We start from the raw sequence: 24,964 nt of genomic DNA, 5'->3' as shown, positions 1-24,964 counted from the left end.
AAGAGCACTACGGCAAATGGGTTCCTGGAAAGATTTCCTGCTCTGAGCTCCTCCCCCCTCTACCCCCCACTTAAAAAATGTGACTTTCACAGGACTGGGGCTTGTGCCAGCTGTATTGTATTCACATTAGCATGGGGGAGCCACAGAATACTTTGTACATAGAAATGGGTGAATGCACTGAACCTCCTTTGGGATTTTTCAGTGAATTAGCTCCAGTTTCATCCGCACTCCGTTAACATTCACTTGCCACTCAGATCCTAGCGAGCGCCGGAGCCCTCTTGGGAGCAGCAAATTGTTAAACAGACAGTGAGCAATGTTCGCAGAGAGACCATTTCCGATGCATAAGCAGGAGTATTCACGCTGATCCTAAAGGTATGTTCCTAACCCAGGTTAAAATCGCAGTGAAGACATGGCAACTTGGGTTTTAACGTGGGCTGGCAAGTCGAGATCAACCCCAGGCTGCCCTGTTGGCTTGAACTCGAGCTGCTCACTGGAGTACAAAGCTGAGTCTTCGCTGCTATTTTCACCCGAGATCAGACCACACCTTTTTCTGCAGTGGAGACCTACTCTAAGGGCAAGTCTACACTACCCGCCGGATCGGTGGGTAACGATCGATCTATCAGGGGTTGATTTATCACATCTAGTCCAGACGCGATAAATCGATCCCCGAGCACTCTCCCGTCAACTCTGGTACTCCACCGCCGCGAGAGGTGCAAGCGGAGTTGACAGGGGAGCAGCAGCAGTTGACTCAGCGCCATGAAGACGCCGCGGTAAGTAGTCCTAAATACGTCGACTTCAGCTACGCTATTCTCATAGCTGAAATTGTGTATCTTAGGTCGATTTCCCCCCCCCCCCCCCGACTCCTCCTGGTGTAGACCAGGGCTAAGAGTTACATTCAGTGGATCAGAACAGAAACAGGGTTCAAAAAAGAACTAGATAATTTCCTGGAGGATAGGTCCATCAATGGCTATTAGCCAGGATGGGCAGGGATGGTGTCCCTAGCCTCTGTTTGTCAGAAGCTGGGAATGGGCGACAGGGGATGGATCACTGGATGATTCCCTGTTCTGTTCACTCCCTCTGGGGCACCTGGCATTGGCCACTGTCGGATGACAGGACACTGGGCTAGATGGACCATTGGTGTGACCCAGTATGGCCATTCATACATTGTTAAACATATCCTTAACTTTTTGTCATTGTCTAGAAGGGACTCTGACTCCAGTGAAAGTTGAGGGCCTTCAACCCCTTGTAAGATCATTGAAGTGAGTGGGAGTCGCTTGGCTAAATCCCCCAAGTTGAAAATCTCACCCAATGTGGGTGAAGTGGGAAGCTGTGTGTTTCCTCAGTATTTCATTCCACTGGGTTTAAACCGCTTGCATTTGTAAGTGATGGGTCGGTCAGGACATGACTGTCACTTAGCAACTTTAACTGGCACTTGAGATGCCCATTTCGGCTTATGGAATAGATTTGTGAGCTGTTCATTGTGATCTGAGAAGTTAAAAAGGGATTGACTGGATCCTAAAACCGGAGGGAATTTTTCTCTAGAGTTCAATTTTGTTGTGGTTTGGGAGTTTTGGGGGGGATGGAGGTTGGGTTGATTTGGTTAATTTTTGTCAATTGCTTGAAGGGGTGAAAAAATGTGAAATAAACATGTTTGTCAACCAACGCTCTGATCACTCTGCTCGAAGTTCTTCTTCACACAGCGCACAGTCAACTTGTGGAACTCCTTGCCTGAGGAGGTTGTGAAGGCTAGGACTATAACAGGGTTTAAAAGAGAACTGGAGAAATTCATGGAGGTTAAGTCTATTAATGACTATTAGCCAGGATGGGTAAGGAATGGTGTCCCTAGCCTCTGTTTGTCAGAGGGTGGAGATGGACGGCAGGAGAGAGATCACTTGATCATTACCTGTTAGGTTCACTCCCTCTGGGGCGCCCGGCATTGGCCACTGTCGGCAGACAGGATACTGGGCTGGATGGATCTTTGGTCTGACCCAGTACGGCTGTTCTTATGTTGTGTGCCTTTTTTCCACCCTCTCTTTTGTCTGTTTAGATTGTAAGTCCTTCAGGACAGGGACTGTCTCATAAGCGTTTGTACAGCGCCTGGCACAATGATTGGGGTCTGTAAGCTGTCCTATAATATTAAAACTTGCAGTCACTTACAACTAACTGACATTCCAGTGTTAATCCTTTTCTAGACAGAAGTCTTTAATTGTGAGAGACTGGCTGGGTCTCTCTTTAGTCTTCTCCCGTCCCAAGGGTCTTTCGGGGGTCTCCAGCTATTCATGCAATCTTTGCCTTCTCTAGTATATACAAAATGCCCACGAGTCATTCCAAAAAGACACCTGGCATTTGTCTAAGATTTCAGCCTTTGAGCCTCATGGCTTGTTATAACTGGGCCTGGCTGGAAGAGAGGTCGTGATCCAGTTCACGTGCATAGCATTAAAAGGCCTGGATATTAAGGATCAGGTTGGTTAGTGTTTTTTAAGAGCTCTTACAGCTAGTTCCCGTCTATGAAATCCCTAATTTTAGCCAGGGATCTGAGAGCTCTTGCAAAGGTGGGGGGAAAATGACACTCTTTGTTGTACGGATGGGGAAACTGAGGCACAGAGGGCCAGATTTTAACGGTACTTAGGTGCCTAATACTCTTTGAAATCAGGGGGATTTAGATACACAGATACCTTTAAAAATCTGGCCCCAAGAGGTTAAGTGACTTCTTCAAGATCACATAGCCAGTGGCAGAGTGGGGAATAGCACCCAGGGCGCCTGGCTCCTAGCCCCTTGCTCCAGCCGTTGGGGTAGGCTGCTCCCATCATGCACACAATGAAAGGTCTGATCTTTTCTTATCGGGGCAGCAAGAGTGGAGGGTTCATTTTAACTGCAAAGAAAGGCATCCTGCTTAGCCAGATCTGTGGGCAGCAAGGGAAGTGAAGGGAGGCACCATGCTGGCATGGCCAGGCATGGGTCGTGATACGTGGGCTGGTCAGTATTTTCAAACTCGGCTGTCTAAAACTGGGCAGCTAAATCCACGTTTTGGCGCTTGAGTGGCCTGATCTTTGGTGGTGCTGAGCAGTTGCTTCTCTATTGACTTCAATGTAAGCTCAGGCGTGCTCAGCACCTCTTCGGGTGCCACTTCTGGAGGTGTCTTCGTATGGATTTAAGTGCTTAGTTGGAGGCACCTGCCGCCTCTGCTGATGGGAGCTGCGGGCGCTCTGCCTCTCTGCAAATCAGGTTGCTACGTATGAAAATGCTGCTGGGATGCATGTCTGCAGTGATCACTGAACCACCTTTTCCTCTCGCCAAAGGTCAGGGGTCAGCACTGCCGGGTAGGGGACAGTCAGGCATCTCCGATTCTTCTCTCCACCGCCCTCTGACTGATTCCCCCCTTCCCCTTCTCTGTTGCAGAGCGGCTCCTGCAGGGGCTGTGTCGTTCAGCGTGAAGCACACGGCCGGGGTTCAAGTTGAAGTCGTTACCGATGACCAATCACAGGTGGCCTCCGCAAATGGAGGGAAGCAGTGGCCTCTCGACCATGGGACAGTCCTGAAACTCAGCATGAACAAAGCCAGCACAGAGGCCAACGACAACAAGGTAAAGGAAGGCCCGGCGAGCATCCTTGTATCCTGGGTACTCGCTTGACTTGAGACAGGAGCAGGGATGAGATATCGTATGGGGCACTTGCATGTCTTGCCATGGGCGAGCTAGGATCAAGGGGAAATAGATCTTCATGGGCAGGTACAGGTTGGTGTTAAGTCTCACTCCTTGGTGTGGTGGCCATAGCAAAGTCCATCACATCCTCTCCCGATGACAGAGAGGGGCAATAGATGGACCTGCGTGGGCAAGAAGCAGCAGCAGGAGACTAGATATCCCAGGAGGATTCTGGGTTTGAAGGTGCCCTGAGAACATCTGTCCTAAACTGGACAGAGCATGCCTGGGTGTCGTCTCCACTGAACTGACACTGTCGGGTAAGGACATTGGTGTAGAGTGGCCTCTTCTCTCATGTCCTCAGCCAGACTTGGAAGCTCTAATGTCACAGGACGATGCTCCACGTGTCTGATTGGGGGCCGGCTTCCTTTTAACTTTGCCACGGTGGTCACCGTTCTGTTGTATATCAGAGGGGTAGCCGTGTTAGTCTGGATCTGTAAACAGCAACAGAGTCCTGTGGCACCTTTAAGACCAACAAAAGTATTGGAGCATAAGCTTTCATGGGTGAATACCCACTTCGTCAGACGCATGTAATGGAAATTTTCAGAGGCAGGTATAAATATGCAGGCAAGAATCATCTGGAGATAACGAGGTTAGTTCAATCAGGGAGGGTGAGGTCCTCTGCTAGCAGTTGAGGTGTGAACACCAAGGGAGGAGAAACTGCTTTTGTAGTTGGCTGGCCATTCACAGTCTTTGTTTAATTCTGATCTGATGGTGTCAAATTTGCAAATGAACTGAAGCTCAGCAGTTTCTCTTTGGAGTCTGGTCCTGACGTTTTTTTGCTGTAAGATGGCTACCTTTACATCTGCTATTGTGTGGCCAGGGAGGTTGAAGTGTTCTCCTACAGGTTTTTGTATATTGCCGTTCCTGATATCTGACTTGTGTCCATTTATCCTTTTACGTAGGGACTGTCCAGTTTGGCCAATGTACATAGCAGAGGGGCATTGCTGGCACATGATGGCATATATAACATTGGTGGACGTGCAGGTGAATGAACCGGTGATGTTGTAGCTGATCTGGTTAGGTCCTGTGATGGTGTTGCTGGTGTAGATATGTGGGCAAAGTTGGCATCGAGGTTTGTTGCATGGATTGGTTCCTGAGTTAGAGTTGTTATGGTGTGGTGTGTGGTTGCTGGTGAGAATATGCTTAAGGTTGGTGGGTTGTCTGTGGGCGAGGACTGGCCTGCCTCCCAAGGTCTGTGAAAGCGAGGGATCATTGTCCAGGATGGGTTGTAGATCACTGATGATGCGTTGGAGAGGTTTAAGCTGAGAACTGTAGGTGATGGCCAGTGGAGTTCTGTTGGTTTCTTTCTTGGGCTTGTCTTGCAGCAGGAGGCTTCTGGGTATACGTCTGGCTCTGTCGATTTGTTTCCTTATTTCCTTGTGCGGATATCGTAGTTTTGAGAATGCTTGGTGAAGATCTTGTAGGTGTTGGTCTCTGTCTGAGGGTTGGAGCAGATGCGGTTGTATCTCAGCGCTTGGCTGTAGATGCTGGATCGTGTGGTGTGTCCGGGGTGGAAGCTGGAGGCATGAAGGTAGGCATAGCAGTCGGTGGGTTTTCGGTATAGGGTGATGGTAACGTGACCATCACTTATTTGTACTGTGGTGTCTAGGAAGTGGACCTCCCGTGTAGATGGGTCCAGGCTGAGGTTGATGGTGGGGTGGAAGCTGTTGAAATCATGGTGGAATTCTTCCAGAGTCTCCTTCTCATGGGTCCAGATGATGAAGATGTCATCGATGTAGCTAAGGGGCGTGAGTGGACAAGAGCTGAGGAAGCGTTGTTCCAGCTCAGCCATAAAAATGTTGGCATATTGTGGGGCCATGCGGGTGCCCATGGCGGTGCCACTGGTCTGGAGGTATATATTGTCATCAAATTTGAAATAATTGTGCGTGAGGATAAAGTCACAGAGCTCAGCAACAAGTTGTGCTGTGTCATCATCAGGGATACTGTTCCTGACCGCTTGTATTCCATCTGTGTGTGGGATGTTTGTGTAGAGAGCCTCCACATCCATGGTGGCTAGGATGGTGTTTTCTGGGAGATCACCAATGCATTGTAGTTTTCTCAGGAAATCAGTGGTGTCACAGAGATAGCTGGGAGTGCTGGTGGCATAGGGTCTGAGCAGAGAGTCCACATATCCGGATAGTCCTTCAGTGAGTGTGCCAATTCCAGAGATGATGGGGCGTCCAGGATTTCCAGGTTTGTGGATCTTGGGTAGTAGATAGAATAACCCCGGTCAGGGCTCTAAGGGTATGTTGATTTGTTCCTGTGTTAATGTAGGGAGTGTCCTGAGTAGATGGTTCTGTCGTGTCGCATCTTTGATTGAGGTGCAGAAATAGAAGATTTGATGTGCACACGTAGCTTAGGTGGTAGGGGTCAAATGCAGACTCAGGAGGCTCATGGTCTGAGTTCGGGGTGAAGAATGCGATGTAAAGGCACAGGAAGAAAGGTTCATAGCACCGGACAGGAGCAAGCACCCTCCTGTCTGTGTGTGCCTATCATTGTGCTCTAGCTGCCAAGGCTCTGGCGCCATAGGTAACCACGTGGGTGGCACCTGGCATGGTATCTTGCTGTACTAGGATGGCCCCAAAGCCAACAGGGTAATATCACTCTGTCTCTTGCTCAAGGGTCCGTCTGAGGACATGCAACCGTAATGCTCCACTCGCTGTACTTTTCACTCAGTGGCCAGGCCTGGTGGTGCAGAAACCAGCAGGAAAAACTACCAGAGCTGAGCATTCCCGAGACACTGTCAAGCTTGTTGGCATCCTAGGGAGCTGGCAAGCGGTGGATGGCCGCAGTCTTGCTAGGAGTTGGTGCTGTTCTCATGTTTAAAGTGTTTCACTCACCCCCCGAGGAAGCAGTTAAAATACTTGTGACTGAGGGAGATGGTTGCACCCCAGGACCGGTAAAGAGCAGTTTGCTGACCACTCCTAGGCTGAAACTTGTTTTGTTGGTCTGTTCATGAACAACTTGCACATGAGGGGGTGAACGGACTCAACTGATCAGATCAATTCATTGCATGGGATCCTCCGTCCAACTCTGTAGGCTGGCGAGCAAACTTGGGGAGTTTGGGCTGGACTGTGAAATAGACGCACGATCTGGCAGTTCGGATCGTGAAACAAAAAGGCTTTTCACTGTAAAATCCTTGTGCTTAAACGCCTGTTGCTCTAGCGGCTCCCTGTCTGACTGCAGTCCTGTCTCCTTGGAGAGTGGGATTTTCAAAAGTGCTGCCCGACCTCCGCTCCCATCGAACTCGGTGATAAAACTCCCATTGATTGCAACGGGAGCGGAGTTTGGCTAACGCTGAGCTCCTTAGCCAGGCGGTACATCCCAGTGGGCCCCACAAGGTAGCGAACAGAAGATGGCAGCAAACCCACTTCTACGCTCACCCTTCCACCAGAGCCTCCTCTTGCTAACAATGTGAAGTGGGTGCTGTTTGTTGGGAGAAGATGTTATACCCAAAGTCCTTCCTCTGCCTGCTCCCCTCTCCTTCCATCCATCTGTTACTTAATTCTATAGCAATCGGCCCCTGTCTCTTCCTCTTCAGGAACAGGACAAGCTGAGACCTGGCTTAATGCAAGCCCCTTCTATCTCCCTGCTGGCCTCTGTCTCCCTGGGACCCTTTCAGAGTTTGGTTCCATCTTCCCCATTCACCCAGCTCTAAAGATAGTGCTTCCCACAAGCAGGCTAAGTCCTGAAACTGAGCAGATCACTGGCCTTTGATTCACACTGAGGTCAGAAAGCTGCTCCTTTTGCCGCCTCCTCCCCAGTCCCATTCCTCATGCATGCAGACTTCACACTACGTGACCGCTTGGCTTCGCTCAGCAAGAAGGAGCTCTGTTGCCGAGAGCATTGGGTTTCCTTCCATGTCACCCTGGGTAATGGAGACCGCCTTCAGGCCTAATAGCTTAAACCTTCTCTCTCAACCTGGGTCTCTCATTTGGCAACAAGACACTAACTGCAGCTGCCGCCGCATACCAGCCAAGCTGCTGGATCCGAGCGAGCTGGCTTTCTTCTCGAGGGGCTACGTGCCAGATCGCTGAAGTCTCATGACCAAGGCTGGCGTCTGATCCCTTACGGGAGCTGCAGGGCAGGGCAGAACGCTGGGCTAGGGACTGGCTTTCTTCCCGCTGGAGACTGGGCTTCCAATCCTGTTCGGTTCAGAAGTGAATATGGGCTTGATGGGGTGACTAGTCCCCAGTTGAGTGCGTGGCCCTGTTCCTGCTTAGGAGCACCCTGCCCAGAAAAGCAGGGATGCCGCAGGTCAGGACTGCGGTATTTGTCCTTGTCTCAGTGAGTGCTGAGAGCAGGCACAACAGAGAGAGCGGAATTCATGGGTTTGCTGCATCGCCTTTCTGCTGAGCACTGTGGCATATGCCCAGTAGCGGGGCCTTCCCAGCAGGCAGAGAGACAGAGTAGCCAGCGCTACATCCTACCTCTGCGGCAGCCCTGGCGCGGGGGGTGTGCCGTGGGAGATGAGTGGTTGCCAACAGCATTCCCCAGGAGCACAAAGGCCCATAACAGGCTGGGGCACCGTTCAGAGCAGCCTTCCGAACTTCTCTGGCCTGCACCGGAGATTGAACCGGCTGCCCCAAGACGGGGGGGGGAAACTCAAACAGCTACTCCCCCCCCCCCCCCCCCATGGCTGGACTGTGCGTTGGCACCAGGGTGCCTCTCCCTAGTTTGTGCCCCAACACAACAGATAAATATAAGTCAGACACACGGTGCCTTGTGGGGGGGAAGAATCCGACCCATAGCCCTTCCATGGAGGCCAATGGACTGAGTAGAGGCTGCAGAGGCGTTGAACCCAAGCCAGTGCAGTGTGTTACCTTCCGGAAGAGAGCTCTGTTGGCTGATTCACGTTCGGCAGCCGCGGAGCCGTGTGTGCTGGCAGGATGCGAAGGCTCGGGTTGCTGGGATGTCCGAGGCCTGGGAGAAGCATCGAGTCGAGTGGGAGAAGGCTCCCAAAGGGCGAGGTAGGGCTGGAGTGGGAAGAGGGGAGATCAAAGGTGAGGATGAGCCACTTGAACTTGACACAGAGGGAGAGAGGAAGCCAGTGGCAAGCTTCCGGGAGGGCAGTGACGTGGTGGCAGCTAATTGTCGCAGCAGCGATTTGGATGGATGAGAAGGGAGCAAAGTTTGGCCAGAGAGGAGCAGGGGCAGGAGTCACGGCAGGGACAGACCCAAGCCACAGGCAGGGATTGGAGCAGAAAGCTGCACTGGGAGAGTGGCACCAAGGATCGGGCCCTGCGTCGCTCTCCGGCTCCCGGGTTTAAATGGCCAGGCCCTGTCCTGCCCACCCCTCTCCCTCACTAGCCTGCGTTGTGTGTTTCCAGGTAACGGTGAACTATTACGACGAGAATGGAGGGCCTCCCATAGACCAAGCTGGTGTCTTCCTGACAGGCATTGGTAAGTGCAAGTGCTTTCGGGGCAGACCAAAGCCAAGAATCTTGTATCACTTAGGTTTTATGTTGCAAATGAATAGAGCTTTTCTGAGCTACTTAAAGGAATCAGCTCAGACCTGGGAACTTTGGAGTGAAATGAAATTCTGGCTAGCAAGGTGGCAAAGACCAAGCAAATCCAGCAGTGCTGAACTTGTAGTCAAAGCGATGGCCCACGCTTCACCTGCAAGGAGTTACTATGCTGCTCTGGACACGTGTAAGAGTGATGGGGCATCTGGCCTCTTTAGGCTGCTGGGCTTAGCAAAACGGTGCCAGTTTTCCTTTGGGTCCAGTGATGGTGCTGAGGAGGAAGAGGATGGCCTTGGAGGCAGGAGTCCGTAGTTCTATTCCCACCTCTGCCACTGGGTCGTCTTCCAGCCCATGGCTTGTGACAGCACAAGCAGCGAATTAGCGGCTGGGTAAGTGATGTAGCCGAGCATCCGGAGACGTCAAGCCCGTCCACCCGCCGTGAAGATTCCGAGCGCAGTCCGTAACCAGAGGGCACGCGGCTTGTTCTTGAGTCCCACAAGCACCGGTGCCGGCTTCCTCTTTTCCCCACAGGGGCTCAACCCCTGCTCAGCCTCAGGCCCTGCCCCCACTCCACCCCTGCCCCCAAGGTCCCACCCCCGCCCCACCTCTTCCTACCCCCGCCCCACCTCTTCCTGCCTCCGCTTCACCCCCTCCCCCAAGTGCACCCTGGCCCTGCTCCGCCCCCTCCCCCCAGCACCTTCTGCACGCCGTGGACCAGCTGATCATGGCAGGTGGGAGGCGCTGGGAGGGAGGGGGAGGAGTTGATCAGCGGGGCCACCAGTGGGCAAGAGGTGCTGGAGGGGGTGCTGGTTTTTTCTGTGGGTGCTCCAGCCCTGGAGCCTGTTCTAATGAAGAAGGATGTTTCAGCTCTTAGGGCTGGCCTGAGGGGCATGCAGGACCTGCTGCAGGGAGACGAGGGGACGCAGATCTGAGTTGTCAGTCTGTCAAGAAATGCGCCATTGATCCAAAACGTACTGTCACATCGCCTCCTGCCGCTGTTCCTAGGCGTCGTCTACACTACACAGCTTTTAGCGACGCGGCCGTGTCGACACGGCCGCGTCGCTAAAAGTCGGGCAGTGTAGCCGCTGTTTGTCGGCATTTTTGCCGACAAAATACTTCCATCCCCAACAAGCGGCGTTCGCGTCGTCAACAGGAGAGCGCTCCTGCTGACAACGCGCCGTTCACACAGGCACTTGTCGCGGCCAAACTTTGGTCTTTCGGGGTGGGGGGGTAACACCTCGGAAAGACATAAGTTTTGTCCTTCAATTGCCAGTGTAGACAAAGCTGTAGGAAGTTTGTGGCTGAGGTACTGTCTGAGAGGCACAACAATTTCAGAAACGGGGCATCTTGATTTTAGCCGGCGGTTTCGATGCGTCTTTGAGATGCAATTGGGAAGTCCGCTGTCTTGCTAGTCGGCTGCATGCAGTAATGAGGCCAGGGCCCACTGGGAATTTTTGCTCTGACCCACTGCCTGGTACCTGCCTTCCCGATCAAAGAAGCATCTGAGATGGAGAATTCTTAGCAAAAGAGGTACTTATGTGGGTGCAATTCTCCCCCACCCCTCTGCTGTGTCTGAGAAATACACCAAGGCTCACGCAACCCACAGCTGTGGAGACGGTTACCGCTGGTGTTGGGCTTAGCAAGGGCAGGAAGAGATTTGAAACGGTAGCCCATTTAAACCCATTTTTATCTTCGTCAGAAGCTGGATCTTGCATCAGGGTTTGTCTCTACATTGATACATAGTCCTTCTCCGTGCTGGGAGCGGTCTGGACGTTGGGAAGCCCTGAAGTTCTGAGCTAATGCTTTGCTACCTGCCTGATGCTAACTGGAGACAGGTTAAACTGCCAAATTTCAGTCACATTTCCAAAATCCTAAAGTGCAGTGGGGTTGCTGGGGAGGGATAGCTCAGTGGTTTGAGCATTGGCCTGCTAAACCCAGGGTTGTGAGTTTAATCCTTAAGGGGGCCATTTAGGGATCTGGGGCAAAAATCTGTCTGGGGGTTGGTGCTGCTTTGAGCAGGGGGTTGGACTAGATGACCTCCTGAGGTCCCTTCCAACCCTGATATTCTATGATTTGCTCACCTTCGTATATAGGTGTAATGCCGACAGACCCCAGTCATCAATGGGTGGAATCGAACCTGGGACCTCTGGAGCTAAACGTATGAGCCTCTACTGCATGAGCTAAAAACCACATGCTTCTTAGCTAAGGCTGTAGCAGACTCATTAATCTCCAAGTGGTCTCAGTGCCATTGGGGGGACAGAGCACTGCACCCAGGAGCTGTGTGGGGTAAGAGAGATGGATCTGGGTCCAGGATTGGATCATAGAATCATAGGGTTAGAAGGGACTTCAAGAGTCATCTAGTCTAACCCCCTGCCAAGTTGCAGGATTTGTTGTCTAAACCATCCAAGACAGGTGGCTCTCCAGCCTCTTTTTGAAAACCTCCTGTGAAGGAGCTTCCATCACTTCCCGAGGCATCTGTTCCATTGTCCTGCTGTTCTTACAGTTAGGAAGTGTTTCATGAGATTTAATTTAAATCTCCCATGCTGTAGTTTGAACCCATTGCCTCTTGTCCTGCCCTCTGTGGCAAGAGAGAACAATTTTTCTCCATCCTTTTTAGGGCAGCCTTTCGAGTATTTGAAAACCGCTGTCACGGCCCCCTTAATCTCCTCTTTTCCAAACTAACCATACCCAGCTCCTTCAGCCTTTCCTTGTACGGCTTGAATTCCAGCCCTTTGATCAGCTTTGTTGCTCATTTCTGGATCCTTTCCAGTTTCTCTCCATCCTTTCTATACAGCGGTGACCAAAATTGGACACCATCCTCCAGCAGAGGCCTAACCAGCGCCGAGTAGAGCAGTACTATCCCCTCCCGTGACTTGCATGCTATGCCTCTGTCAATGCAACCTAAAATTGCATTTACTTCCTTTGCAACAGGATCGCATCGGTGAGGTTGTGATCCACCACAACTCCCAGCTCTTTCTCAGCCGTGCTGCTGCCAAGCCAGTTATTTCCCATTATGTATTTGTCATTTTCTCTCCCTCTCTCTCTCATGCACTCACGGCTTAAGGATGTTTGGGTAGTTAAGCACAAATTACCAGAACAAATTACCTAGGGAGGCTATGGAATCTCTGTCCCGGGAGGTCTGTAAGAACAGGTTAGACAAACACCTGTTAGGGATGGTCTACAGACAATACTTAGTCCTGCTTCGGGGCAGGGGAGTGGCCTAGATCTATTGATTTCCTTTCCAGTCCTACGTTTCAGTGATTCTCTGTTCTGATCTGGGGTTATACTCTGGACAATAACAGAACTGGGAGGTGAGAATCCAGTGCTGCAATATTGTTATTAAAACGTACGAGCCCAGACACACAATCTACTCTCTTGGTTTTTTCCCTCATGATGGAAAAAATAAACAGTAGTGGGGCTTTTTCTTTAAGAGCAAGTATTCTTTGTGAGCCTGTCCAGTTAGGCAAGCACGGCTACTTCTGTGATTGAGTCACTTGTCTGCGACTCCAGAGATCTGAGTTCAATTCCTGGCTTGGCCATAGCCTCCCTGGGTGACCTTAGCAAGTCACTTAAGGCCAGGTTTTCAGACGAGCCCACACTGAGAATTTCCAGGGCTCAGCACCCACCATTGGGGTCAGATTTTCAAACAAGCCAGCAGTTCCCTGGGTGATGCAAATGGCCAGATTTTTTTTAAAAGGGCTCAGCAAAGACACATGTGCCCAAGCACAGTGCTCTTTGGAAAATCTGGCCTCTCGCTTTGGTGCCTAAATGGAAGTTGAACGCTTCAAAATCTGGCCCTGCCTGTGTGTGCCAAGCACCTCCAAAAATACAGGTGGGAAAATTTCTGTGCCTCAGTTTCCCCCCTGTAAAATAGGGATCATTTTCTCTGCCGGTCCTTTGTCTGTTTTGGCTCTTTATCCTGCAGGGCCCAGATCCCCAAAGGTATTGGGATACCTAACTTCCATTGAAATCAAGGATCTGGGCCCAAGCTCCTCCGGGCAGAGAGCATCTCTGAGATGTGTCTATACAGCACCTAACACCATGGGGCGCTGATCTCAGCTGCAACTTTTAGACACGTCTGAAATACAAATGCTTGACTTTTTCTGCCTGGCCTGGATGCTGTCCCCGCAGACCCACAAGAGCGAGGAGGAGTCTGCATTTAGCAGCGTTGTCGATTGATTTGCTTCTGAGTCCCATCTGCAAAATGCAACTCAGAACCTAGCCGTAGCATCTGGTTTGCACAGGGCTTGTGCAGAGGAAATGTCGGTAATTTGTCTTCACCGTCTTTAGCTGAGGTTCTGCCGCTTTTGGCGCTAGGCCTAGAAGCTCTTTTTCTTGTGTAAAATTCACTCGAAAGTAACTGTAGTTGCCCGAGTTGTTTCTACTGTCGCCTTAGCGGCAAAACAGCTTACGCAGGGACAGAATTGTTTCACATGATGTCTCGAAATGTGTCTGGAAACCTGATATACTGGAGCCTTCTCTCCAGTACCATGCATCTGTGGAAAAATGACTCCATCGAAGCATGTGTGCAAAAGGGGACTGGTGGCGAAGAAGCAGTGAGTTTGAATGGCAAGCCGGAGAGCAAACTGAAAGGTTGTGGGAGGCACTGGGCCTTCATTAAACACTTTGGAGCTGTGACTTCTTAGGAGCAGAATATTGTGATCGGCCCCAATCCATTTGCCTGTATAGAGGAAAAAATGTATTGAATACTGCTGCTAATACTGAATAAAATCTAGAGTGTAAGTATTACCGTGATCAATGTGACTAAATAAACGAATGCGATGTACAGTGAAGGTGATCTATATTCATGATCTACAGTTTGATCTACTAATAGATATGGGCTCTCTTATTTGTAAAGTGGTCCCAGTCAGGATCGAGGCCCTATTGCTGTTTGTGTTCATAGAATATTAGGGTTGGAAGGGACCTCAGGAATGTTGTGCAAAAACACACGACGAACGGCAGCCTCTTCCCCAAAGGCCACTGCAAAATGATGGCGCGTTTAGATCTGAGATTTTTGTGTCAGCCCGGTAGCTACAAAATAGGGCCCTGATCCTGTAGAAGTGTCTTTCTTGACTTCAGCAGGGCTCCACACAGGTGCAAGCGTCCACCCGCACACACCCAGTTGCAGGAGTGGCACTCTAAGGGCCTGATTCTCTAATTGGGGGGGGGGGTGTCATGGGCCCCCCCACACTTTTAAAAGAGCCCTCCCACTTTTTACCAGCCATAAGGATGAGCGACGGGGAGGGGCCTCAAGGGAAGGGGCAGCACAAGGGTGGAGGCTCAGGGGGAAGGGGCAGTGCGGGGGGGTGGGGCCACGGTTCAGGCACCATTTCCTGCCCCCCCCCCCCCAATTAGGAAGCTTCCGCTGCCCCTGTTCTCTAACCCTTACTGGGGCGAGGGGTCTCAGTGGGCCAGCTAGTGCAAGGCCTACATGTAGTTTGCAGAATCAGCCCTACGTAATGGAAGTCAACCGGAGTCTTGCAGGCGATGCCCATAGTAAGGAAGCACCAGAGAGGAGTGTGAGGATGAGATTTTTTATCTTCCTAAGCCGGGTGCTGACCTAAAGGCTGAGTGAAGACACAGCCAAAAATTCCTCTCCTAACGAGGGGGTTGGTCTTGCCCTGACTCAATAGGTGCTGTTTATAACAGCAAGACGCCTTTAAAAAGAAACACCCTCAGTGCAAATACTGATGCCACACGACGTGTTGAAATAGGGAGCTAGTGGCAACGCTAGGTGCTGAAATCCAACACCGTGTGCCAACAAACCACTGGGTTTGCTACCGTGAAACTGTTTGGGAACCGCCACCGGACTCAGTGGGTGCCGTTAGCAACCACGCCTGTGTCAAATACACTATTTTGCTATCGCCGGAGGAGCAAGGACTCTCATTCTGTTCGGTATCTGTACAGCACCTAGCACACTGGGGTCCTGGTCCACAGCTAGAGCTCCTAGGTGTTACAGTAATAATAATGGATAGCTGCAGATTCTGGGAGCAAGCGGGTTGAATCAGGGACTTGGGGCCCAATCCAAAGCCCACTGAAGTCAGTGAGAGTCTTTCTGCCCATTTCAATGCACTTTGGATCATGCTACAGGAACCAGATTCTGCTCTTGTTTACACCAGTAGACATCCGAAGTAACTCCACTGATTTCTATGGAGTTGCTCCTGCTTTATACCAGCGTAAACTAGAGCAGAATCTGGCTCCTCTAGCATGATCCGAAGTGCATTGAAATGGGCAGAAAGACTCTCCCTGCCTTCGGTGGGTTTTGGAAGTGGCCCCAAGTCCCTGATTCAAGCTGCTTGAACCCCACTTTGAAAGCGAAGGGGGTCGGGGTGGGGGTGGTGTCTGTGTAAAAACAGCAGGACCCTCTGAGCAGGAGTTTTAAGGTTTCAAGTGGTGGCTAGGGAGCTTGCAAAGGTTTTGTACTTGGGTGGGGTCAAAGGGTCTCCTCAGGTTTGTAGCAGAATCCTAGGACTGTCCATGTCTCTGTGCACCACTGATGCATGACCAGGACATGGGGTGGTGGTGGTGATAGGACCATAGAGTGCCACTGAGATTTTTCTGTAGAACTTCCTACCGCACCTCCATGGCTGTAAAGTGCCATCTGCAGGTGTAGTGCTGTTGGGGTTGCCAACTTTCTAATCACACAAAACCGAACACCCCTGCCCCACCCCTTCTCCGAGGCCCTGCCCCTTCTCCAAGGCCCCACCCCTGCTCATTCCATCCCCCCGCACCCCGGTCGCTTGCTGTTCCCCACCCTCACTCACTGACTTTCACCGGGCTGGCGCAGGGGGTTGGGGTGAGGGCTCCGGCTGGGGGTGTGGGCTCTGAGGTGGGAGATGAGGGCTTTGGGGTGCAGAAGGGGGCTCCAGTAGGGTTACCAACCCTCCCGGTTTCGCTGGGAGTCTCCTGGAATCCGGCTCTATCTACTGGAGACTACTGAAGCCAAACCAGGAGATTTTAGTCCGCTTAAAGTCCGGCGGAGCTAAGGCAGGCTCCCTGCTAGCCCTGGCCCCGCGCCACTCCCAGAAGCCCAGGCATGTTCCTGCGGCCCCTGGGGGTAGCCAGGGGGTCTCCGCGCGCTGCCCCTGCCTGCAAGCACCACCTCCGCAGTTCCCACTGGCTGGGGACTGCGGCCAATGGGAGCTGCAGGTGTGGTGCTTGCAGGCAGGGGCAGCGTGCGGAGCCCCCCATGCTCCCCCAGGGATGGCCGAGCTGCTTCCGCAAGCGGTGCGGGGCCAGGGCAGGCAGGGAGCCTGCCTGCCTTAGCTCCGCTGCGCCGCCAACTGGGAGCCACCCGAGGTAAGTGCTGCCCCGGCTGGAGCCTGCACCCCTCACTTCCTCCTGCACCCCAACCCCAGCCCGGAGCCCCCTCCTTCACCCAAACTCCCTCCCAGAGCCTGCACCCCTCACCCCCCCCGCATCCCAACCCCCTGTCCCAGCCCTGAGCCCCATCCCACACCCAAACTCCCTCCCAGAGCCTGCACCCCCTCCTGCACCCCAATCTCCAGCCCTGCACCCACTCCTTCACCCAAACTCCCGCCCTGAGCCCCCTCCCGGAGCCAGCATCCCAAACCTGCTCCTGCATCCCAACCCCCGTCCAGCCCTGAGCCCCCTCCCACACCCAAACTCCCTCCCAGAGCCTGCACCCTTCACCCCCCATGCATCCCAATCCCCTGCCCCAGCCCTGAGCCCCCTCCTGTACCCAAACTCCCTCCCAGAGCCCGCACCCCAACCCCCTGTCCCAGCCCTGACCCCCCTCCTGTACCCAAACTCCCTCTCTGAGCCTGTACCCCAATTCCCCTCCCACACCCTGATCCCCAGCCCTGAGCCCCCTCCTGCACACAAACTCCATCCCAGAGTTTGCACCCCACACCCCATCCTGTACCCCAACCCCCTGCCTCAGGCTCAGCCCAGAGCCCCCTCCCACACTCCAAACCCCTCAGCCCCAGCCCAGAGCCCTCACCCTCTCCCACAACCCAACCGCCTGCCCCATCCCGGTGAAAGTGAGTGGGGGTGGGGAGAGCAAGTGATGGATGGAGGGGGGAAGGAGTGAGAAGGGCGGGGCCTCGGAGAAGGGGCGGGGCAGGAGGTGGGGCAAGGGTGTTTGGGTTTGTGTGATTAGACACTTGGCAACCCTAGATCTGCGTTGGGGTGTGGGAGGGGGGGTGAGGGCTGGGGGTGTTACCGGGGATGAGGGGTTTGGGGTACAGAAGAGGGCTCCAGGCTGGGGCAGGGGGTTGGGTGCGGGAGGGGTGCAGGGTCCCGGTGGTGCTTACCACGGCTCCAAGGAAGCAGTTGCCAGGTCCCTGTGGCCTCTAGGTGTATGGGCAGCCAGGCGGCTCTGCGCAGTGTATGCTGCCTTTGCGCCTGCAGGCACCAGCCCCACAGCTCCCATTGGTCACAGTTCCCAGCCAATGGGAGCTGCGGAGCCAGTACTCTGGGAGGGGCAGCGTGCGGAGCCTCCCAGTCCCTGGCCCCCCGCCCATATCTGAAAACCAGCATGTCCTCCTGGGAAATAACTGGACATGGGCCTAGGTGCTGGCTTTAACTGACCCCTCTGTCTGTTAGAATGCTAAACACCCAGCATGCAGCTTCGAGAAGTTTCACGTCTCCGGTGGGGTCATCCGTACGTGCCTTTAAATATTCGCTCCCGGCTTCAGTTTCTCGTGTCACGCTGGAAGAGCAAAGCCACCCTCCTGCCCCAGCTGGTTTGGTTTAGTGCCAGCACTGTACAGTACAAAGCCGGAGATCTGGGTTCTCCAGCGCAAGCTAGCACAAAGGGCCACGTTATGGAAACGGGAAGCCGCACTCCTGGGCCAGAATTTCACCTCTCGTCAGTCTGTCTGTCCAGGAGCTGTACCACTTGCCTTGTAGCCGAGAGCTTGGGCCGTGCCTAGAGCTGAGCGAAATCTTTTTGGCAAATGGAAATTGGTCCAAAAAATGCATCTTTCGGGGCACCAAAACTGTTCATGAATTTGGGTCGAATGTGGCGAACAGTTTTGGCCAAACAACGCCCTCGACTTTCTTTTCAGACATGTCAACGTTTTCCAGAGCTGAAGAAGAGAGCTCTTTGTAAGCAGGAGCTTGTCTCTCTCACCAACAGAAGTTGGTCCATAAAAGATATGACCTTCCCCATGGGGTTGCCAACTTTCTAATCGCACAAAACCGAATACCCCTGCCCCGCCCCATCCCAAGGCCCCACCCCTGCCATGCCCCTTCTCCGAAGCCCCTCCCCTGCTCACTCCGTCCCCCCTCCCTCCATCACTCGCTCTCCCCCACCCTCACTCACTTTCACCAGGCTGGGGCAGGGGTTGAAGTGCAGAAGGGGGTGAGGGCTCCGGCTGAGGGTGCAGGCTCTGGGGTGGGGATGAGGGGTTTGGGGTGCAGGAGGGGGATCTGGGCTGGGGCAGAGGGTTGGGGTGTTGGGGGTACCGGGGCAGGGGGTTGGGGTGTGTGGGGTGCGGGGTCCCGGCGGCACTTACCGCGGCTCCCAGGAACTGGCTGCCAGGTCCGTGCAACCCCTAGACACATATTCAGCCAGGGAGGCTCCACGCGCTACCCTCGCGCCCGCAGGTGCCGCCCCCTCAGCTCCCATTGGTCACGGTTCCCAGCCAATGGGAGCTGCGGAGCCGGCACTCTGGCGCGAGGGCGGCACGTGGAGCCTCCTTGGCTGCCCATGCGCCTAGGGGCTGCAAGGCCCTGGCGGCCGCTTCCAGGAGCCACGCAGAGTTAGGGCAGGCCGGGAGCCTGCCTTAGCCCCAGGCCCCCTCTGTGCTGCCAACTGGACTTTTAACGGGCTGGTCACCATTGCCGACCGGAGCCCCCAGGGTCCCTTTTCGACCGTGCTTTCCTGTAAAAAAACGGATGCCTCGCAACCCTACTCCCCCACCTTGTCTCGGACCGACGCGGCTACAACAACGCTGCAAATGTCAAAATGAACGACATTTGAAACGTTTCATTCAATGCAAACAAAATGTTTCAGTTTTCCCCTTTGGCGAGGAAGAACGGGGGGAAATCATTTTTGGTTTGAAACTAGCTGAACATTTTTTCCCTGTTTTTCGGTTTGGCCACCAAACGGAGAAATCAATTATTCACTCAGACCTGCAGGCTGATTAGAGGCAGCAGCTTTCCAGGGGTCAGTGGTAGTAAACCAAGGCCCGCATGCAGTGTGGAGGAGTGAAATAATATCTGGGGTGGGGGGGGGGCACGAAAGGAGATTAGGCCTTTCTAATGTGACAGCTGAAGCCCTTCCTACCTCAGCGAGCTCTCACACTTATGAACTGCGCTTACAGATCTTGTGCAAGGGCAGGGCTCTTTACCAAGGTGAGTATTATTTTCAATTTTACAGATGGGGAAACTGAGGCACAGAAGGGCGGCGGCTTACCCCACGTCACACCGCAGAACGCAGGCATCCTGACACCCACTCCCCTGCTGTAGCCACTGAACTGCACATGCTCCTTGATCTCAGAGTGGAACCCAGGAGTTCTGGTATAACACCGACAGATCCCGGTCATTAGGATCGAACTTGGGACCTCTGAAGCTTCGTGCATGAGCCTCTACTGCATGCGCTAAAAGCCACAGGCCTATTAGCTAAGGCTGTAGCAGACTCATTAATCTCTAAGCGGTCTCGGTGCCACCAGATGGGACAGAGCACCACCCACAGGAGGTGTACGGGCTACACTGGCTCCTTGTCCTGTGTTCCAGCTATTGGGCCATGTCCTACCAGAAATGATTCCAGCCTAGACAGAATCTGGCTACTGGACTGCACCAGAGGGAGGGCTTTGAGAGAGCCAGTCCTGAAAAGAGACAAGGGGAAGAGAAGAGCCAACTGCTCCTTAGTTTCTTTCTCTTCTGCTTCTCTGAAGTTCCCTGGGCCCGGTGAAAACAATCCTTGTGACATTTCCCCTTAATCTGCCTAACACCCTGGCAGAGCACATGACGGCGCTGGTTTTATTTTTGTGCGCTGAGCTGTAAGCGAGTGCCTTTGGAAAATGTGCTGTTCAGCAGGGCAGCCACAAAGGAAGAGGCCTGCACTGGGCTTCAAAGGGTGATGGTTCCAAAGGGGCAGTTTGCAGGGGGCAGGGTAGCCTAATGGATAGAGCACTGGGCTGGGACTCAGGAGATGTAGGTTCTCGTCCCAGCTCTGCTCTTAGCCTGCTGGGTGACCTTGGACAGGTCACGTCCCCGCTCTGTGCCTCAGTTTCCCCATCTGTAAAATGGGGGAAATGATACCGACCTAGTTTCTCAAGTGCTTTGAGATCTAGTGCTAGGTAAGAGCTAGCTGCTGGAAGACAGCTAGGGTTGTTGTTAAGGCACAGACATGGGAGTCAGAAGCCTTGAGTAGTATTCCAGTATGACCTTGGGCAAGTCACTTTAACCTCCCTGTGCCTCAGTTTCCCCATTTGGCCAATTAGTATAGTCATGTGATAGCCTCACAGCCCTCTTGTGAGATGGGTAATTTCATTATAAAGCACTTTGAGCCCCCTGAGTGGAGAAATTGGAGAAGGATAAAGCATCGTTAATGTCTGTGTGATTCTAAGACCCCTATGCACACACCTGCCCTTCACCCTGCCCAGTGCCAGCAAATCACTGTCTCCATCTCCGTCCGCAGCTCTGGTGCCGCTGGGCCACTACTAGCCCTGAAGTCCTGCTTCGCCATTGCCCTTGCGTGTCAGGGGGGCACTTGCACCTGTGCAAAGTGCCCTCCATGGGCACGGGTGTAAATGCTTCCGCAAGGAGCAAAATCAGTGGCACGTTGGCCCCTGAATGCCCATCCTGCCCTCCCCTGCTCAGGCAGGAGCACTGCAGCTCCCCCTCTGGCTTCCCAACTCACCTAATGCCGCGGTCACTGGGGAGTCAACAACAGGAGACAACAGAGGAGGCAGCGAGACCTAGCGGGGCTGGATGGGGCCCTGTCTGCATCACTTTGCATAGGGCTCTGCAAACTGTCCTGTCAAGAGGGGATGCTGATACATCAGCACCGGGCATCACCTCCACAATTTCTCCGCTACTGAGCCAGGGAGCGGCCAGGGAATTCACCGGTGTCTCTTGCCTGATGATGTGATTCCAATACTGGGCCCAGCTGCGCCTAGCGTGGCTGCTCTTAATGAACAGGCCTAGCGCCCATCCCTGGAGGGCTCCGAAACCCAGGTGAGATTGGTCACCTGAATGAAGGCAGAGGGGGTCTCCTCCCTGCCTGCTGCCAATGCAGACTTGGTCTCCCTTCAGGGCTTAACTCACTTGCTTCCCAGGCGTTTCAGAAGGGACGTCCACAATTCATGAAGGCTGTTGATACATTGGGGAGGGTTCAGAGGAGAGCTAGGAGGGGATTGGTCCTGCTTTGAGCAGGGGGTGGGACTAGATGACCTCCTGAGGTCTCTTCCAACCCTGATATTCTATGATTCTATGAGAACGACGGAAGGATTGGAAAGCATGCCTTAGACTGAGCCCAAGTCGCTCAGCTGAACGATTTACCAAGGGTCGTGCTGGATTCTCCATCACTGATGATTTGTAGATCGAGATTGGAGAGTTTTTGAAAAGATCTGCGCTGGCATTATTTTAGGGACGGACTCTGGCCTGTGCTGAACAGGAGGTCAGACTAGATGATCACCGTGGTCACTTCTGGCCGTACAATCTGTGAATCTATAAAATGGGTTTGTTACGTCCACTGACTATTAAGTTCCATGAAGACTGTTTTATTGCCCCTTCTGCCCACTGCACCAGCCCTCAATTCTTATTTGCACTGCAGGGCTCAGGTGAGCAGTGATCTGACCAGATGTGTTGTGTTCCTAGGGATCTCTCTGGACGTTGACGCAGATCGCGACGGAGTGGTCGAAAAGAACAACCCAAGGAAGGTAAGTTTGCCTTTGGTTCCATCGTGCTAGCGTGTGTCAGCAGGGCACTGCGGACTCCAACAGGCCTTTCCACGTTGTGTTTTTAAAGGATCCACTTGTTCCTGGCCTCTTAGGAGACTTTGTGAAATGTGACTCCTGGACCCGGGTGTGGAGCCTGGAATGACATCGCTGTTCAATAAACTTGTGACTTTCCTTCCCTTAGAATCTATGTTCGGCCCATGATGCCCACGTACAGCCCAATGCAGGCACAGCCTTAGTCAATTGCAGTCATCTGATGCAGGGTTTAAATTGCGCTTTAGGCTGATCGTTCTTCCCCACAGGAAGCTGGGGGTGGCAGAGTTAGAGAGAAGCTATGTTGTTTTCCACAGAGTAACAGCATCTGACATAGAACACAACACGTCTGACACAGCCAGTAGTGGCTGCACCCCTACACAGGGCTGGCTTCCAGGAGCTGACAATCATGTGGTTGAGGGGGAGATACATCCTGTGTGGTAATACACTTGGATGCCTCCGCGAGGGATAGATCAGGGTAGATTAGATGCTCTCACGCATTGTGACACATGAGGCAACCCCGTGTTTCCACCTCCATCTGTCTGGTGGCACATTTCTTGCTCCATTATAGACTGTTTCCATGACAGCGATATCTTTCTCAATGTTTTTTTTTATATGTCATCTGTTGTCCTCTGCTTTTCCATCTTCCACCAAGTGGTATCCAGTCAGGGACTTGTCTAAGAATCTGGTGGTTTGACATCAGTACAACAAGCCCAAACCACTTCCACCGTCTTTCTCGAATCATTGTCTCTACAGGCTGTTGGCCAGTCCTTTGTAGCATATCAGCGGTAGTTACTTTTATCCCACCAGTGGACACCATGTATTCTCTGCAAGTATCTCTGATGGAATGTGTTAAGTTTCCTGTTGTGGGCTAAGTTTCCGTGTTGTTGCCAAGTTTCAGACGCATATCACAGTGTAGGTATCACCGTGACATTGTATAACTTTATCTCGTTTCTTGTGTGAATCTCCTTATTTTTTCAAATATTAGCCAGGCTCAAAAAAAGCACCATTTGCCTTTGCAATTCTTGCTTCCATGTCTTTATGGAGTTGGCCAGCAGCACAGATTGTGATCCCAAGGTAGACAAACTCATTAACCATGCTGTATTCTATACTGTCAATCACATATATACCATCACTGCTAATTCCTCTTTCAACAATCCTGACTTTCATTTTCTTTTGGCTGATTGTTATCCTACTTTGGCAGCCTCACACTTGCAATTGACTGGGGTCTTGTTCATGGCATCAGCATCTGTGTCCAACAGACCAATGTCACCTGCAAAGTCAAGAACTTGAAGTTTTCCTCTATTCCAGATAACTCCTGTATCTTCCTTTGATGTTGCTCGTCACATCAGGTAATCCATCATAATGCAGAAAAGAAAGGATGATAGGATTCAGTACTCCAGTGATATCAAAATGATTGGTCTCGCCACTTTCTCTCCATTTTGAACCTTCATACTCATCTTGACCAGTGACAGTATCTTTCTTGGAAGCCCATATTGTCACAAGATGTTCCATAGTGACTCTCTTTGAATGCAGTCGAAAGCTCTGGTGAAATCTATGCCGTTCAAACCTAATCTTCTCTGGCAGACTGGCCCTTTCTCAATCAGTTCTCTCTCAAGGTAAAGATGTGATCTGCACACGATCTCGTCACTCGAAAGCCAGCTTGCTCATTACAGTTTTTCATCTATGACCAGTTGATGCTGCGCGGGATACCTGTCAATGGACTAGCCTGAGTGGAGAGAGGTGCAGTCCAAGGCCTGGATCCTCACCCACATAAATCAGCACAGCGCCACTGATTTCAATGGAGCTATGCTGATTTGCATAGATTGAGGATCTGGCTGAGGTCCTGAATGCCTGAAAGGATCTAGGCACCTAAATCCCTGGTTTAGGTATCTCAGTCCCAGGGTGGGGACCACTGTGATGCACAGAATTCCTGCTGCAACCCTGGAGGTGCCTAAACTCGGCCCCTGAGTTTTTGCAAAGCTCCCTCAGTGCCTATGTTTCTGCCTCTGGCCATGGGCACTGCTGCTCCCCGTGAGCACCCAGGCACTGATCTCCCGCCTCAGCCCCGGAGCGATTCACAAACCATGGGGAAGGGAGTGTTCAGCTGGCTAGGGGCCCGATCCAGTAGGGAGTGCGCAGAGGCCACCTGCCGGATCGGGCCCCTCAGACAAGTGTACACAAACCAGCGTGGTGTGAGGAGGGGAAGAGGAGGCCTTCTCCCATAACATTTAGATGAGTAATTAGGGTACCCATCTGGGAAGTGGGCGACCCCTGATTCAAGTCCCCTCCACCTGCAGTTTTGAACAGGGATCTACTATTTCTCAACTGAGTGCTCTAACCACTGAGCGATGGGACAGTCCATTGTTCTGTCTCTTAGAGCGCGGGAGAGAGGCCAAGGCTGGGAACGACTTTCTGGTTTGGGTGGGTGCAGCGCCCCCCCCCCAGGATGTGGGAGACCCAGGAGCCAGTCCCTTTGTTCCAATGACTCTCAATTATTTATCCACCACGCAACAGCTCCCACTGGAGAGACTGAGGGACTCCCCCCTCCACACATAGAAATACCCTGTAGCCCAGTGGTTAGAGCTCGCACCAGCAAGGTGGCAGAACCCTGTTCCAGTCCTTTCTCCCATCAGGTAGAGGGGATGTGACCTGGGGGGGTCTCCCACATCCCAGGTGAATACCCTACCCCCCAGGGTAAATGATATGAGGGAAGTTGTCCTCTTTCTCCTCCACCCCCTGATTGAAGCACTTAGCTCCACGAGAGGGGCGGGGCTTAGCGTACACCCCTCTGGTTGGCCTCTCCTATTGGATAGCTTAGGCGGCTCCCTGCCTCACGTGCTGGCTTTCGTGAATCGCAGTCTAAGACGCCCATCTCTCCCCATTGGTTGTAT

The 24,964-nt window shown here is 52.7% G+C and overlaps 1 protein-coding gene across 1 annotated transcript in view; it reads left to right on the top strand.

The window, feature by feature from the left end:
• LOC135893482 (protein-arginine deiminase type-2-like) overlaps window positions 1-24,964 on the top strand; it is an 81,675-nt gene that overhangs the window by 14,711 nt on the left and 42,000 nt on the right. Inside the window, exons 2-4 of the mRNA XM_065421310.1 lie at window positions 3,400-3,583; window positions 9,031-9,103; window positions 21,958-22,019. Of these exons, the coding sequence (XP_065277382.1) occupies window positions 3,400-3,583; window positions 9,031-9,103; window positions 21,958-22,019 (319 nt within the window). The remainder of the gene's footprint in view (window positions 1-3,399; window positions 3,584-9,030; window positions 9,104-21,957; window positions 22,020-24,964) is intronic.

The sequence above is a fragment of the Emys orbicularis genome, chromosome 22 (assembly GCF_028017835.1).
Source record: "Emys orbicularis isolate rEmyOrb1 chromosome 22, rEmyOrb1.hap1, whole genome shotgun sequence".
NCBI lineage: Eukaryota > Metazoa > Chordata > Testudines > Emydidae > Emys > Emys orbicularis.
The sequence above is the reverse complement of the archived record's forward strand: the minus strand, read 5'-3'. Positions and strand labels throughout refer to the sequence as shown.